The sequence below is a fragment of the Mercurialis annua genome, linkage group LG5, assembly GCF_937616625.2.
Source record: "Mercurialis annua linkage group LG5, ddMerAnnu1.2, whole genome shotgun sequence".
Lineage (NCBI taxonomy): Eukaryota > Viridiplantae > Streptophyta > Magnoliopsida > Malpighiales > Euphorbiaceae > Mercurialis > Mercurialis annua.
The window spans coordinates 49,680,323-49,696,808 of NC_065574.1; the positions used below are offsets into that span (position 1 = coordinate 49,680,323).

General features: G+C 35.8%; 1 protein-coding gene across 1 annotated transcript; it reads left to right on the forward strand.

Annotated features, from left to right (window-relative positions):
• Positions 1-12,539: 12,539 nt before the first annotated feature.
• Positions 12,540-16,129, forward strand: LOC126680708 (probable potassium transporter 17). The gene is made up of 8 exons (XM_050375882.2): positions 12,540-12,912; positions 13,079-13,304; positions 13,699-13,941; positions 14,034-14,084; positions 14,257-14,517; positions 14,650-14,702; positions 14,794-15,163; positions 15,243-16,129. The coding sequence occupies exons 1-8, from the start codon at positions 12,751-12,753 to the stop codon at positions 16,094-16,096; spliced, it is 2,220 nt and encodes a 739-aa protein (XP_050231839.1). The 5' UTR covers positions 12,540-12,750; the 3' UTR covers positions 16,097-16,129.
• The last annotated feature ends 357 nt before the right edge of the window (positions 16,130-16,486 follow it).

Consider the following 16,486-nt stretch of genomic DNA (forward strand, 5'->3'; position numbering starts at 1 on the left):
TAAATTAAGTTAGACTTTAATTGGGTCGTCTCATAACAATTTGCTACATAAATTAATATTTAAATCGTGCTCGTTCTTGAACATATAAGATAACGACAACATGTGAAGACAATTATAACATATATCTTTCTTTATAGTGATTTTTATTTTATCATTCATCAATTGATATTTGTCGCGATCTATATTAATAACATGATATAAAAGTGGCAGCCAGGTTATCAACGATTCTACAATAGACGGCCGCTGGAAAACCCGACTTAGCAAATCACTTCCCCTTTAGTTAAAAAAATTGACCCTTACAAAATGGATTAGGTTTGAAATTTTGAACTTGAAATCTAATTAATAAAAAAAGCGTATGGCCTTTTAGTTTAATGTTTCTATTCAGTGGTCGTGATTATTGGCAAGAATTTATTGAATCAATCGTGTGGGCTCATAATAAATTAAAAGTTGGATCGAGAATGGAAAGAAATAAAAAGTTTTTTTTTCATTCTACGCCGGCTTTAAGAACAGGGTAATGCCTCCGCTTGCTTTCTTCTAGCTCAGAATGCTTGGCCCCCGTGCCAAGTCAATCTTTTAGACTTGGCTTCGTCCCAATATCTAGCTACCTCTTTGAGAGGATGGAAAGCCCATTGAAGGACTTTGTTAGCTCACTCTTTGAGAGCAGAAAAAAGAGTTCTGCGTTTTCTTTTCCTCTTCGGGTCATAGGTAAGAAAGTGTAATCAGATCCCTCGTTCCAGTGGACATTGTGCACTTGTTATCCAACAACCCCTTAGAGGAAAGGCCAAGCGAGGGGGACAACGAGTCGGAGAAATGGTCGTTTGAGCTTTTCCTAGGAGTATGGCATGGGTTACTTCAGCATTCAACATCTAGATGGATAAAAGTCCTAACAGCGTTTATGCGATCTCAATAATATCACTTACTAGAAAGCAGTTATGCGACAGAAAGAGTTAACTTACTATACAGCGGCTCTGCGATAGGAGTCCCTTTCTCCAAGTCTGAGATTCCACCTCGCGGACTCTTCTGATTAAGCAATTCCAATCCGGTGAAAGCCTTACTTCATTTCATAACTAGGAGATAAGATTGACTATAAATAAACTTAGGGCTCTTCGCCATACTCGACTTGTGCTGCCCCAGGGAGGCCTAGAGTGCAGCCTACCTGCTGAATACCGTAACATAAGTAACTCAGTGCTCCATACGGGGTAAATAAAATCAGAATTCGTGTCATAGTTTTCTGCTGTTGCGGCTGGTGCTCGTTTGTCTTAGTCTTATCAGGTTTTGCTGCTTTTGCTCTGTCTTCTTCTTCTTAAGAGAAAGCGCTTGCTCGCCCTCGAAATGCGTACACCGACAGTCTGCTCAGAGCTCCAAACTCAACAGTGGAAACTAAACACGAGGGTTGCGCTCGTTGCGGGCTCTAAAGGCAGCCTGTGACTCGGGGTCTTTTATAGTGAAATCACTCTCGGATAATTCAATGGTTTCAGCTCTGGTTCAAAACTTTTCACGATTTGATGGCATTTTCTTTTTAGAATATTTAGCAAAAGTTGATAAGTACAACTTCAAAGTACTTATGAGGAATAATAAACTTTATGACTGCTTCTTGTTTTTCTTCTCTTGGGAGAGATCCTGATCTTTATCTTACACAATTCTTATTGGGTTTGGTCTTCTCTTCTCTCCATAAGGGAGAAGCACTAAGACTGGTATTGGCTGAAATGGAGCTTTCCCCAGGTACGAAATGCCTGCTTTTTCTATCCGTGAGGATCCCTTTGGTCTACGCGGATATGGGGCCAAGATAACGCGTGAAATACTCCGCCTGGGGAGTACGATCACAAGGCTGAAAGTCAAAGAAATTGACTTAGGAACGAAAGGCGAAACCGATCTTTTTATTTTCTTTTTTTGACTGATAGGGGTAACAAACAATGAATTCTATTATAACAAATTTTTATAAGAAATAAAAAAATATACTCAAAAATAGAACAAGATCCAGTTTGCATCATATCTAAGGGACTTCTTGGTTTGGTATTTTCTGACGTAGTGCGGACACTGGATGGAAAAGACAGAGAAGAGAACAACCCAACGGAAGGGATGTTCAAAGGAGCATTTCTCTTTCTTTATTTACATAGAGGTGATTCTTCCTTAATACCTTAAAAATGGTCCGGAGGTTTGGGAAGAGGTTTTGATTGATAAAAAAATAAGGATGCAGCAATTAATGCAACTAAGGAATTAAGAAAGAGAAATCAGTCTCATTTGTTAAAAAATCTTGTTGGAGTGCTTGTTAAATGAAAGCAAGAACCCATCCCTGAGAAGAATCTATACCCTTGGTTCTTTGACAGAGCTGAAAGAAGCCGTCAATTCCTTTAAGTTTTGGCCCCAGTGTGTCACTTGGTTAGCATTTCTAGAGAAAATGGAGTAGGGTAGGTTTTTCAACAGGGAAAGAGGGGAGTTGGCTGTAGTTGAGACACGTTTTTGGGATGGACGATATGTTGGGCATTTGGTAACCAAATCGATTAGGTACGGTCCGACGTAAGCCAAACTAAGGGATCCTGAACAGGTTGATTGATCTCCTTTTTTTTGTTCGAAGTCAATGAATTCCTCTTTCTCTTACGCTATTTTAGTTGGAAATGCTTTAAGCCTATGGTATGCCAACCTCTTGATTGGAGGAGTGCCTGCCCGGAGGGTAAAAAACCAAGAACCCTGTTCGATCTAACGGGGGGTTACTTAAGTGAGCCTCCCCGAATACCTAAAATAGAGATGATCATAGAAAATGTGAAATATTTGATAGGATCCATTTCGTGAACGTGGAATGTAAGAGAAATTCAAATGTTATAACTCCAGTACGTCAGCCGTCTCGCTATGACTCAAAGATGGTAAAAAAGCTAATAGATGGACCTAAAAAGGTAGAGTGCTTGGTCTCCTAGCTTGCCTTCCAGTTTGTCTCGTACCTCGCTCCTCATGAATATAATCTTCTACTGAAACAGAATCCACAGCAATCGATGAACTGAGCCCAAGCCTGAGACAAGTTGTTTGAGTTATTATGCTCCCGTTCTTTGAGGAAATCTATCACGTCGGAAGATTTACGGCGTAGTAAACCTTGCGACCGTACTCCCCATGCGGTTAAACATTTATTTGGTTATGCCATTTTGGGATTTGCCCTCTTCAAAAGGAAATGCGGGGACGGGGTTAAGTTTGGCAGAGGGTTCGGGAATAGGGTAGGGTCCTACCACTTAGATCTGGAACATACATGCTGATGCTCACGATTTCGACAGCCATTGTAATACCCCGTGTTTTTCCGGCTAGTTCCGATGAACTTTCCAATATACCTTGGATTTGTTTGAGTTGGTTTGACTTCTCGAAAACATGGTTTGAAGGTTCATGACCTCTTGAATGATGTTTTATGATGTTTTGAGTGTGGTTTGGGTCATCGGATCGATTCTGAGCTTAAAGTCAAATTTCACATTTTTCCTTCTTGGGCAGAAAAGTTAGCGGTCGCCAACTACTTTGCGGTCGCGAACTATAGTTCGCGGTCGCCAACTTGCACTGTACAGTTCGCCGTTTTTCTATAAATACCACCTTATTCGACCTAAATCAATTTTGAACTTTTCTTAAAACCCTATTGCGGCTGTCACTCTCAGATTATCATCTCCTATTGATTCCTCAACCTATTTTTTTCAATTGTAAGTATTTTAATCAACTATTTCAACATTTAATCCCTTAAAACTCATTCAATCGATTTCTTATTAATTGTTCTCTATTATATGTTGCTATAGGCTGAATTGAGTTATTATTTTTCTGGGTTCTCTATTGGATCATTATTAATCTATTTCAAGAGGTTAGTGGTTCTAATCCTTTGCTTTGAATTGTAGAGATTGTTAGATATTGGTTTACTTTATTACTTTGGGTGATATAACATGTTGTATATTCTGTTTTGACTTGATTGAAATCTGAGATTTCATACTTTGGGTGTTGTTGTTGTTAATTGTTGATGTTCTTACTTGATTAGCTTGGAATCATTGTTTAGACTAAGGGCTATGTGATTTGGTATGTGGTTATGAATTAAATTATGTTTCTCTTTCTATAAAAATCTGGAAATACGTATATAAATTGGTAATAGGTGGCTAGTTAAGAATCTTACATTGGGTGACTTGAGATCATTGGCTAGACTTAAGTGTGGTACTAAATTGTAGGTTTCTATAAGTAATCCGATGTTTTAAAGGCATATAAATGTGGCTGGAAATTATCTTTTCAAAAGGGTTATTTTGATAGTTCTAATACGTTGGGCTAATTGATTGAATTGGAAATTGTTGGACAAATCGTTTATAAGTTAAGATAAGTTACCATTGTTTTGATAGTGGATTAAAAAGGTAATTTCAAATCTGAATTGGTTAGTTTATAAGTGTTCATAATCATTGTTGTATCTATTTAAAGTGATTTAACACGTTGTGTTTATTTGGGTAATCTTTTGCCAAGTGTTGGCGTGTTGTTACAATTGGATTGTTAGTGATGTTAAGTGTTGAGTTCCTTTGTTTCAAGTTAATATTATTGTAAAGATATTCCGGATTTTTAAATTTGGTTTATACATTGGTTTTGGGTGGGTTAGACTTTGGTCGCCTGACATGTAGGAAGAAATTGAGCATAGTGATGACTCAGTTGACTCACTACTTTGGAATCACTTATTTGAAATAAAGTTGATTTGGGTTTTTGCCCACTCCGGTTTATGTTTTAAAGGTCGGGAACTTAACTTAACATGACTTGTTGTTGGCTTGTTATTTTATTGAGTATTGTGTTTATTTTGATGGGCTTTACCTTGACTTGTCGTTTGTGCTAGTCCTATGTGGTATCTAGTACTCTTTAGAGTTAGGGTATGTTTTTAATTATTATTTATACCTTGTTTAGACCCGTCGACCGTTCGTACTTCGGAGACGAACCATGATTCGATTGCTTGCGAGGTTGTCACGTGGATTAGCAAGCAGTGAGTTTGTACTTACTATTTACCGCTTTATTAAGTAAATTGTTATTTTAATATATAAATATATACTGTATATGTATATTTCGAACTGTTTTTCCATTATGGCTTTTAGTTGGAACATGCTACCTAATGGGCATCATTAGGACTGCGTGCGCAGCGGTATAGATCTGGGTAAGGTATATATGGAAATGTGGCAACTCGGTGTGAGCATAGCTCTCGGGACCAGGTAGAGTAACTCGGTGTAGCTCAGCTCTCGGGACTCTGGTATAAGTGTGGTCAGTGGTAACTCGGTGTAGCTCAGCTCTCGGGACCAGACCTATTGGATTGTGATATTTATTAGAATTGTGGATTAGGGTTCCAACTATTATCCGTAATATCGTTATTAAATGTTTTAAACGGTTTTAAAGGTTTTCCACTTAATAAATGTAGATAGTGGTATAAACTCATCTCAGTATATCTGACCCCGTTGTTTTCCCAATTTTCCCCAGGGTTATGATCTGAGAGAGTCTGATGATCTCCGCATTTACTTTTCCTTGGAGGTTCCATTTATTTTAGTAAAACTGTAAAACTGTTTTATTCTTAGACCGCAGTAGTAACTAGACGTCTTTATTGTTATTATATCTTTGTCGGATTGGTTCGACTGGTTTTATTGCTTTGGCATGTTATATCATTTACTTGGGTTTATGATAAATCTATTTTAGACTCGGAATTGGATAAGCATGTTATATTAACTGATGAATATTATAACTGCTAGATTTAGGCTGAAGTCTCGATTGCCCCCGAGCATTGGTTTTCTGCAGGTATAATTGAATTGTATGTTTAAGGAAGGCTAGCTACGGGTTTTGGTACTACATTACCCATACCCTAGCGCCGGTCGCGATTCATGAAAATGGGTCGTGACAGCCATACCAGTGATTTGGAACCAAGTTCACCTATACGAGAGTGAGTAATAAAAACTAACAAGAAACTTCCCACTTTTGATGTCTAAGACACGGCCCGGACTCCCACGGGGGGTAGCAGTGGGGAATCTTGGACAATGGGCGAAAGCCCGATCCAACACCCTCGGGTATGAAAGCCTATCGCGTATAAAAAAATGCCTTCCATATTCCGGATTGGGTTCATCCCTGTAAGTAGTAAGTAATCCGGCTAATAAGGGAAAGGTTTTTTGGCAAATCCAAGTTTGACTCTATCCTTGTCCTTCAATCACGAGTTTGATACCCCCAGGGATCATCCATACATAGTATTTTGATCTAAGATTTCAATTCTTCCATGTTTCGGCAGTAACATATTGTTCCATGTCCAAAAATCTGACCCCAGTAGTTTCCTATTATGTTGGACGTCTGATAAAATGTATATCAAGACAAGACGGCACTAGTAAAGCTTTTTTAGTACCAGAGAGAGATGTTACGAAAGAAGGAATCACCAACCAGAAAGAAATATAATTGTCCTGGGATTTGAATGACTTGATCCGCTGTCTTCCTCTGATGTCTCCAGGTCGGCCATAACAGAATAGATAGGCGAAGCAACCAATAGCAGTCTGATATTCCTCCACAAGACTCTTGATGTTTTTTCAGGGCTTGGGAGGGTGCAGATTTTTTTTAAAAGAAAAAAAAAGGATTTAAATCATAGGTTACAAAATCTATTTTCTATTTTGGAACGAACAACGACCAACCCGCTTAATCACTTTTTGGATTTACTAAAAACTCACTTTTGACCGATCCTTCTGGTATTACAAGCCATTCTGGAGGAGCACTTGATTCAACAATTTCAAGTTTTCATCTACTTGACTTATGAAAGATAATGCGGTTCTTCAAAAAGGAAAAGGCACTCGAAGAAGGAAGAGATGAGAGGGGTTAATGTGCTAATCCTCCGTTTTAACTAGTTCTTTTGCGGGGATCCGGGGAGTTATTTGTTTCGATCTCCATCCTTCTTCGTGTAATAGGTATTGGGACTGAAATAATCCGGTTAAATATGGATAGAACATGTGAAAAATAGGACAGGGATTCTCTACAATGACACCGTAGACCAATTGGCAAAGCTGAGCTTTTCGGTGCGAACCAATCTGTCTGTAAGTAAAGAATCTTGGCTCTTCGAAAGACGAAAATCACTGGTTAGTTGTTCGTTGCGCTTTATCTTATGCAATTTCCCTACCTTTCCGGATTGGAATCCTAGCCTTTTTCGGGAAGATCTCATTAGGTTAGTCGGTCTGGAAGATCGAAATTCTGATTTGACAGTTTTGGAATGAAAGCAAACTTTGGATCTAGGAAGATAAGGCTTTTCAAGCTGAGTAAGGGCGGTGTGAGGGAAGGTAGAGATGCTTGCGGTTATTAGTCGATTTCTTTTTCCTAGACGGCATACTATAATATTTTCTGAATTTCTATCGATCAATATCATACCTATTTTTCTAAACGAAACTACTTTCATTTTCCATAACCAAAATGAAAGAAAGTCAACCTATTCCTGCAATTAATTGGTCCATTTTAAAAATTGTAAAAATATTAGTAAATGTAAACATTTCTTCCTAACAATAGGAGGAGATTCGGGTGACATTTGTCATTGGTAATCCTTTTTATGGTACTCGGTTTACCAAATAACCCGACAAAAGGAACCACCACCACATAGCATGTTGCCGCCAGAAGAAGAACCCCGCATTTCTTCTAGAAAATCTCTTATATCTTTTCTGGTTGAAACCATGCATACAAATGAGATTGACATGAATTGGTAAAGTAATATTTCCATTTTCATCAGAAAAGGCCTATTCTTAGTTGCCGAATCTAATGGATGTTTCAATCCGTGAATTGAATTCACACGAAAGGGAACGAGAAATTTTCACCGAAAAAAATGCGTAATGCTTACCATTCCATTATTCACACAAGGCCTTCGATGAGTTATTAGAATCGATTCCAATTCGGTGAAAGCATCCGAAATTTGCTTTCCATTAATCAAAAATTTTTATAATACGAATTTAGTTCGACCTTTTTTCAGCGTCTCCATCTCGCCTTATTAAAGAAGTATACATTGGATTTGATATCCTTTTCATCGATAAATTTTAATCTATCAAAATAAAAAATGAAAAAAAAGAGTTGACTATATAATTATTATATTTTATAAAATTAAATCAACGCAAAAAAAGAGATGACCATCATCAAAGATAAAAATAAATTACTGACAACAATGATTATCAAACTACAATAATTAATTATTAAATGGGTTCAAACAAATAGATAGAGAAGTCTAGAGGTTGCTAAATCATGCCAAAATAAGCCCTAGGTAATTGAGTCAAATAGTGATATTAGTTCGGGTCAAGCTATCTAAAGGTATCAATTCCGCTCTCTTGAATCTAAAATTGAAAGCACCGAAGCTTAATTAATACACTGAAATTTTAATCGCTCTCGCGTAATTAGATTTCGACAATACTAATCAAACTCGATTAATCCGCAAACTTAACAACCACCTAAACTCTAAACCGCGCTCGCGTGATTAAGCCATAAGCTTGTGATTAACTAGATCTGTTTAATTAAATAACTCTCGTTCAATTAACTAAATACAAAATATGGATTAAGAGATCAATTTAATTTAAGCATTAAGCCCAATAAACACAATAAACTCTAATCACACATTAACCCTAATTACTTAATCATCAAAATATGGCAATCATTAACAATCCCTAAACAATGGGGTTTAGCTACTAATAATTAATATTGCATTAATAACTAAGCAAGAATAAAGAGAAGACATAGTGTACAGATTAGTTACCTTGGAATAATAAATGCAACCCACAAGCATTAAAATAAGCAGAGAGACAAAATAAATAGTAATCTTCAATAATAATAATACTTCTTCTATTAATAATCATCAACTTAAATCCACAATAAAAACTATAAATGTAACTAATAATAAAAAGAATAAAATTTGAGAATAGTAATGGGGGCTATAAATCCTCAAAGTATGTGTCAACCCTAAAATGGGAACAAAATCATCCGTATATAGTTTAAGGACATAATCGGAATAAAAATACATCCTATTACAAGTCTAATTGAAGCCACCAATGAGAATAGACTAAGGAGTTGTCCACATGTGTCATTTCAGCTTTTCATCACGTGCCTTCATTAATGAGGTGTTTCCTTTGAAAAGGGAGTGTTCCTTTCGAAATAGGCTTAAATGAATCAGCCTCTGCTTTTTCAGACAATGTCTCGATCGAGACACAGGTTGTCTCGATTGAGACAGGTTATTCTTGGGCGTGTCTCGATCGAGACACCCTCTGTCTCGACGCATTTTGCTGTTGTCTTCTGCCTTATTTCTCAGCTTTTTCCATTTTTCCTCGATTTGCACCTCAAACACTTCGACATGAAAATTAGCAACATGTGACTCGAAAAGCATACAAAGTCGCTATAAAATGCTACAATTAGACTTGCAAAAAAGGGTTAAAGCTACACATACCACTCCCATTGTGCATCTGGGTTTACCTCTGCCTTGCAATAACTTGTGAGTTCCGCTACAAAGTTTGCTAGGGCTTGGGCCTTCATTGACTGTCTAAGTGCATACTGGATGTTGTGTTTTCCTAATTATAAGGACCATTTTACCAATCTTCGGATAGTTCAGGTTGTTGAAGCGCTTGTTTTACCGGCTGATCCGTTCACACTAACAACATATGTGCTTGGAAATATGGTTTCAATTTTTTAGTTGTTGATGTTAAAGCTAAGGCCATCTTCTCAATATCTGGGTACCTTTTCTCTACATCTTTGAAGGTACGCTGACTTAGTAGACTAGGAGCTGCCACCCTTCTTTCTTTCTCACAAGTATTGTTGCTATCGTAACTTTGCACACTGAGATATATAAGTACATGACTTCTTGTTCTGATGGTCTGCTTAGCATCCGTGGTTTGAGTAGGAACGTTTTAAGATCTTCAAATGCCTTTTCACACTCTTTTTCCCACTTGGACGTTTTTGTCTTTAATATTTGATAAAAAAGGATTGGCATCTCCTTTGCTTTTGTTTTGCAATAACTTGTGAGTTCCGCTACAAAGTTTACTAGGGCTTGTGCCTTCATTGACTGTCTGGGTTCATACTGGATGTCGTGTTCTCCTAATTTTAAGGACCATTTTACCAGTCTTCATAGTTCAGGTTGTTGAAGCGCTTGTCTTAGCGGCTGGTCCGTTCACACTAATACCATATGTGCTTGGAAATATGGTTTCCATTTTTTAGTTGTTGATGTTAGAGCCAAATCCATCTTCTCAATCTTTGGGTACTTGTTCTTTACATCTTTGAAGGTACGACTGACGTAGTAGACCAGGAGCTTCCATCCTTCTTTCTTTCTCAAAAGTATTGTTGTTATTATATCTTTGCACACTGAGATATATAAGTACATGACTTCTTGTTCTGATAGTCTGCTTCGCATCGGTGGTTTGAGTAGGAACGTTTTAAGATCTTCAAACGCCTTTTCACACTCTTTTTCCCACTTGGACGTTTTTGTCTTTAATATTTGATAGAAAGGGCTGGCATCTCCTGTCTGAGGACGAGATGAACTGCCCCGACGATGTTATTCTTCCGCTCAAGATTTGAACCTCTCGCTGGTTATTAGGTAGATTCATTTCTAAGATGGCTTTGATCTTCTATGGATTTTCTTTTATTTCTCTTTGAGATACCATGTATCCTAAGAATTTTCCTATTCTTTTTTTTGTCTTTTTATTGAGCTGCTTGCACTTCCTTTTATCATATGAATTGTTCTCGATGATGATCATTTTATTTCTTGATTTTTTGCTCCATTGCACTCCAAAAGGGTTTCTTCAACAAGGCCTTTGTTTTTATCGTTTTTCTAGCAATTTCGTTTGCTGGATTTTCCTTCCTTTTTACTGTTATTAGGTCTGAGTCGTTCGTTCCCGCCGGTTGTTTGTTCTTGGGGTCATTCCGCTGGAGTTCATCTTTCAATATTATTTGTATTGGTTCAGAAAATCTTCTTCGAATTGAAGTTTTGTTTAAGTTTTTCATACATACGGCGCCAATTCATGGAGTCTGTCTTCTTCAATGGGTTTTAACCTGCAAAATAAGATAGATATCTGATCGGACGGTAGTTGTCCGATTAGCTCTCTGATGTTTACGTCAGTATTGAGTTTAAGTGAGTATTAATTGTAATTCGAATCTGTGTGTAGGCATATTTCAAGTCCTTTTATAGTGATCATGGACCAATACCTTGTTCAGTCCAAATAAGAAAGAGATTCCTACTCAGCATATGAATCTAAATAGGAAAAGGATTCCTACTTGACTTGTGAGCTTATTTAGGAATAAATCTCCTAAATAGGATTATTCTTCTTGAATAAAAATATATTCCTTGTTTTTCTAGAAGATATAGGTCTTTTACAATCTCCTTTATTATCGATATTGTAGTTGAGTTGTATTTGAATTTTATGTCTTTGAAGATCCATGTACGAATGTACTTGACAAATCCTACGGGATTCGATCCTTTTCTTGTTTGGGCGAATCTTTACGGATTCTTCTTTATATAGATGAGCCTCGTAGGACTCGGTCTTCCTTAACTTGAATATATTTCTTTGACTTCATCATTCCATGACAAGTTTCAAGGTCTGCCTTTGTGGGTGAATCCCATAGAATTTAGTTCACAACGTTTATGTGAAATTGAGTTTCCATCACATAGTCATAATGATATTTTCTTCATGATAAAGATAACATTCTAATTAATAGTGATGCTTATATTAAATCAATTTTATAATTAAATATTTTAAAAAATTAGATTTCTAAACAACTAATTTATAAATAAATACTTTATAATTTCATTGTTCATTTGACTTTTTTTTAGCAGAGATTAAACTATTCTATGTTAGTTGTTAGCAGGAATTACCGAAAATTAATTAGTATCATTATCATTTTTTTAAACAGACAAACCACGGCCTGGAGAATCGTGGAGTCGAACCCCCCCGACCTCAAGATGCAAGTCTAAAGACCTGGCTATTAGGCCAAGTCCTCATCTACATTGTTCTTTTGACTTATATAAACTGTATTATATAATAAAAAATTAATTTAAAAAATAAATAAATTTTAAAATAAATAAATAGTTATAAACATTAATCTCTATGTAAAATAAATTAATTTTAAGTTTAATATTTTTTAAAAATTGTTTTTATTATAAAAAAAAAACTAAACTAAACTAAATAAATAATTTATAAAATTAAAAATAAGTGAGAACATTTTGTTACATATATATATACAAAATAAAATATATTACTTCTGGTCTTATTTTTCAAAAAAATTATTTATCATTTTATTATTTTAATATGATATTTATTTATTTTATATTGATCCCTTGTTAATTCATTAAGATAATATAAAAATATATTTATAATAATAATTATAAATTTAGATATAGTTATTGTTTTTTAGTTGATGTGTCAGGAATAAAACGATAAATATTATGAATAAGAAAGAATCTATTATTAGAATAAACATATTTTTTTGATGGTCCATCCAATAGAAGAAAACAAAAGGAGTATCCTATAGAAAAAGGACAAATTAAAAGACTTATAAATAAGACATGAAAAAATGTAATCCTTTTCCTTTCCTTATTTATCAAACCAAAAAGCAGAGCCACACGCATTATTAAACCACCTCTCCCATAAAATCTTCCCATATATATAACTCCAACTCTTTTCTGATTTTGATCATACGTGCAAAATATAAACAACCCAACTGTCTCTTACCAGGAAAAACAAATTATAAATGCAATAGAAATTGTAGAAACAAAAACATCTTAAAAACTTCACTTAAATAAAAATAAACATGGAGGAAGAAGGTGCAGCAGCAGCCCCACCAGATACGGCGGCGACGCTGAGGGAGGTGGTGGTGGTGGTGGATGACTACACTTCTTCCATTGCCAACACTCACCTTCTTCAGTCTAATGGTGTCACTGCTTCACCATCATTGCCTAATGACCAGTCCAAGGTTTTGTTTTTTTTTTCTCATGAAAGTTCAATTTTTTTTAATAAAGTTTAGATCTTTTTTAAAAATTTATTATCTTTGATAGGTTTGGCTTCATGGGTGGTTGATTTTTTTTGTTGAATATAATTTATTTTTGCTTACATTGTAATGAACTTGTGTCATGAATCAGGAAAGTAGGGGGAGGTTGCAGACAATTATACTAGCATATAAAACACTAGGGGTCGTATTTGGTGGGCTAGTGACATCACCACTTTATGTTTATCCATCAATGCCATTGAAATCTCCAAGTGAAGAGGATTATTTGGGGATTTATAGCATCATGTTTTGGACTCTTACTCTTATTGGTGCTGTCAAATATAGCTACATTGCCCTCAACGCTGATGATCATGGTGAAGGTATGCACTCACTTTTTTATGGCTTTTGTTTTCTTCTGCATGTTGTAATGTGTCCACATAACTTAAAAATTGTAAATTTTCTTAAGGTTTTAGTTTGATTTGGCTGATAAAAAATGTTGTGTTACTGGTAATTTGTTTTTGTGGTGTTTTGTGCACATGTGTGTGTTGTAATTGCAGTTTAGATTATATTTAGAAGCCTAGAGATTAAATGCAATTAGTGGATGCTTCTTTTTTGTCAAATATCAGGGTTTTGTTTTTCTGTTATTTCTCCAAAATCATAAAGTTTTGAGACCAATGTACTTTCTTGAATTTGATTATATCTCTGAGAATAGAACCTAAAGTAATTGATACGATCAAATTGCTCTTAAGTTGTGATAAATGGTGAATAATGCAGGTGGGACATTTGCGTTATACTCCTTACTCTGCAGAAATTTAAATATCAGAATCCTTTCTTCCAAACGTGCGGAGTCCGACTCAAGTTACTCAAATTGTGTCTCGCGTGAAAGCACTGCGAAGAAGTGTAGGCTTGGCAAATTTTTTGAGAGAAGCTTAGTGGCTAGAAGGTTGCTGCTTTTTATTGCTATGTTAGGAACATGTATGCTGATTGGGGATGGTATACTTACACCTGCAATCTCAGGTTTGTTGGAGTAATTCTTTAAAAATGCTTCTATTTTTCTCTGGCTTGATTTTGTTTTTAAAATCTCCTTAACTTCTGTAATCTTTTGTCAGTATTGTCTGCTATGGATGGAGTGAGAGCGCCATTTCCTTCTATTAAGAGATGTAAGTAATCATATTGAATAGATAGATTGCAAGTGATCTCTACTTGAGAAACTTATTAGTTATTTCAAAGTATTTGAGAGAGATTGAATGTTATAATTCTGTTTTCACTTTCATTTTCCAAATTACATTTTTCTTATGAGTTTAAAAAATTTTCTGGTTTATGATGCTGCAGCACTGGTTGAAGCTCTTTCTGCAACTGTTTTGGTGGTTCTATTTCTATTACAAAAGTTCGGCACTTCTCGAGTCAGTTTCCTTTTCTCCCCTATTATGGGTGCATGGACCTTGTTTACTCCACTTGTTGGGATTTATAGCATCATAAAACATTACCCTACCATTTTCAAAGCTTTATCGCCGCACTACATCTTCCAATTCTTTTGGAGAAATGGAAAGGAAGGCTGGCTGCTCCTTGGTGGCACTATTCTCTGTATCACGGGTAAGTTATTTGCTTAAACGTATACTACTTATATACTAGAAGATCAACTCTATGTAAATGCATGTGTTTTTGTTTAAAGATTTAGTTTTGAGAACATAAAAGTACACTCTTTAATGTCAAGTTTCTGCACAGGTTCTGAGGCAATGTTTGCAGATCTTGGTCATTTTAACAGGCGTTCTATTCAGGTATTTCGCAAACATATCTTATCATAATTCATCTTTCTGATTTCTGATTTCTCTCTAGTATAACATGAAAAACAATTTTTTTTTTCAACAGATGGCATTCATGTTTACAATCTATCCATCGCTCGTTTTTACATATGCGGGACAAACTGCATATCTTATCAAGCACCCAAATGATCATACTGATGGATTTTATAAGTTTGTACCTCATACAATATATTGGCCGATGTTTATTGTTGCCACATTGGCTGCAGTTGTTGCAAGCCAATCACTTATATCAGCCACATTTTCAGTTATCAAGCAATCTGTAGTATTGGATTATTTCCCTCGAGTGAAGGTTGTGCATACTTCTTCTAACAAAGAGGGAGAAGTTTACTCTCCAGAAATCAATTACATCCTTATGATTCTGTGTGTTGCTGTTATACTCATTTTTGGAGACGGACAAGAAATCGGAAATGCTTTTGGTTAGTACATTCATCTTTCTAATATCCCAAATGGTTTTATATTTTTGATATAACATATTAGTTTCATTCTTGTTTGTAGGTGTTGTTGTCAGTCTGGTGATGCTCATTACCACAATATTACTCACACTGGTCATGATCATAATCTGGAGGAGTCCGCCATGGCTAGTTGCGCTTTACTTCTTTGTATTTTTTACAATGGAAAGCGTTTATGTCAGCGCAGTTTTAACAAAAATACCTGAAGGTGGATGGATTCCGTTTGCTATATCTTTTATTCTTGCTTTTATTATGTTTGGCTGGTTCTATGGAAGGCAAAGAAAGATTGAATATGAGTTAACTCACAAGATAGATTTGGAAAGACTTGAAGTGCTACTTTCAAATCCAGGGGTTCAACGGGTTCCCGGATTGTGCTTCTTCTACACCAATATCCAAGATGGCCTGACTCCGATCCTCGGTCATTATATTAAAAATATGAAATCTCTGCACAAAGTAACTATTTTCACCACTCTTCGGTACTTGTTGGTTCCTAAGGTTGCTCCACATGAAAGAATTGTTGTCAACAAATTAGGAATTAAAGGACTATATGGGTGTGTGATACAATATGGATATGCAGATTCTCTCAATCTGGAAGGAGATGACTTTGTAAGTCAAGTAACTGATAGTTTGCGTGCCCGCATTCAAAACTGCCGAGATAGTTTACCATCTTATCCCGTGGAGGTTCAAGAAGAGATTTCTGCAATTGAAGAGGCAAAGATGGCCGGTGTGGCTCATATTCGAGGAAAGACGAGGTTTTACATAGGAAAAAACTGTAGCTGGTTTGATAGATTTATGCTTGCATTTTATGAAGTCATGCACAATAACTGTCGATCCGCACTACCGGCTCTCGGAGTGCCCCCAATGAAACGTACTGAGGTTGGGATGTTGTATGAGGCTTGAATTGATATTTAGTTATGAAATATTTATAATTAATTCACGTTTCATGTAGGAAATATATCAGAAAGATAATTGTCAGCAGTGGTGCCAATACAATATGGAAGTGTTAAGTTTACATTGAAGGTTTATCAAATATATACATGCCATATTCTCATGCATACTATTTTACCAAAAGTTCTCAAATCTAGCTGAGGATGAAAATTTTCATTAAACTGAGACTCGTAATGCTGACTGGCTATCTAGTATAGAAACAAAAGTGCTAAGACAAAAAACAGTCAGTACGGTATATTTTTTACATGTTATAAATATAGAGTTTTAAAGTTTTCGAAATACATTTAAAATGAAAATAAATCATCGAAACAGGAAATCAAGAATTTTACGTGCAACATGATC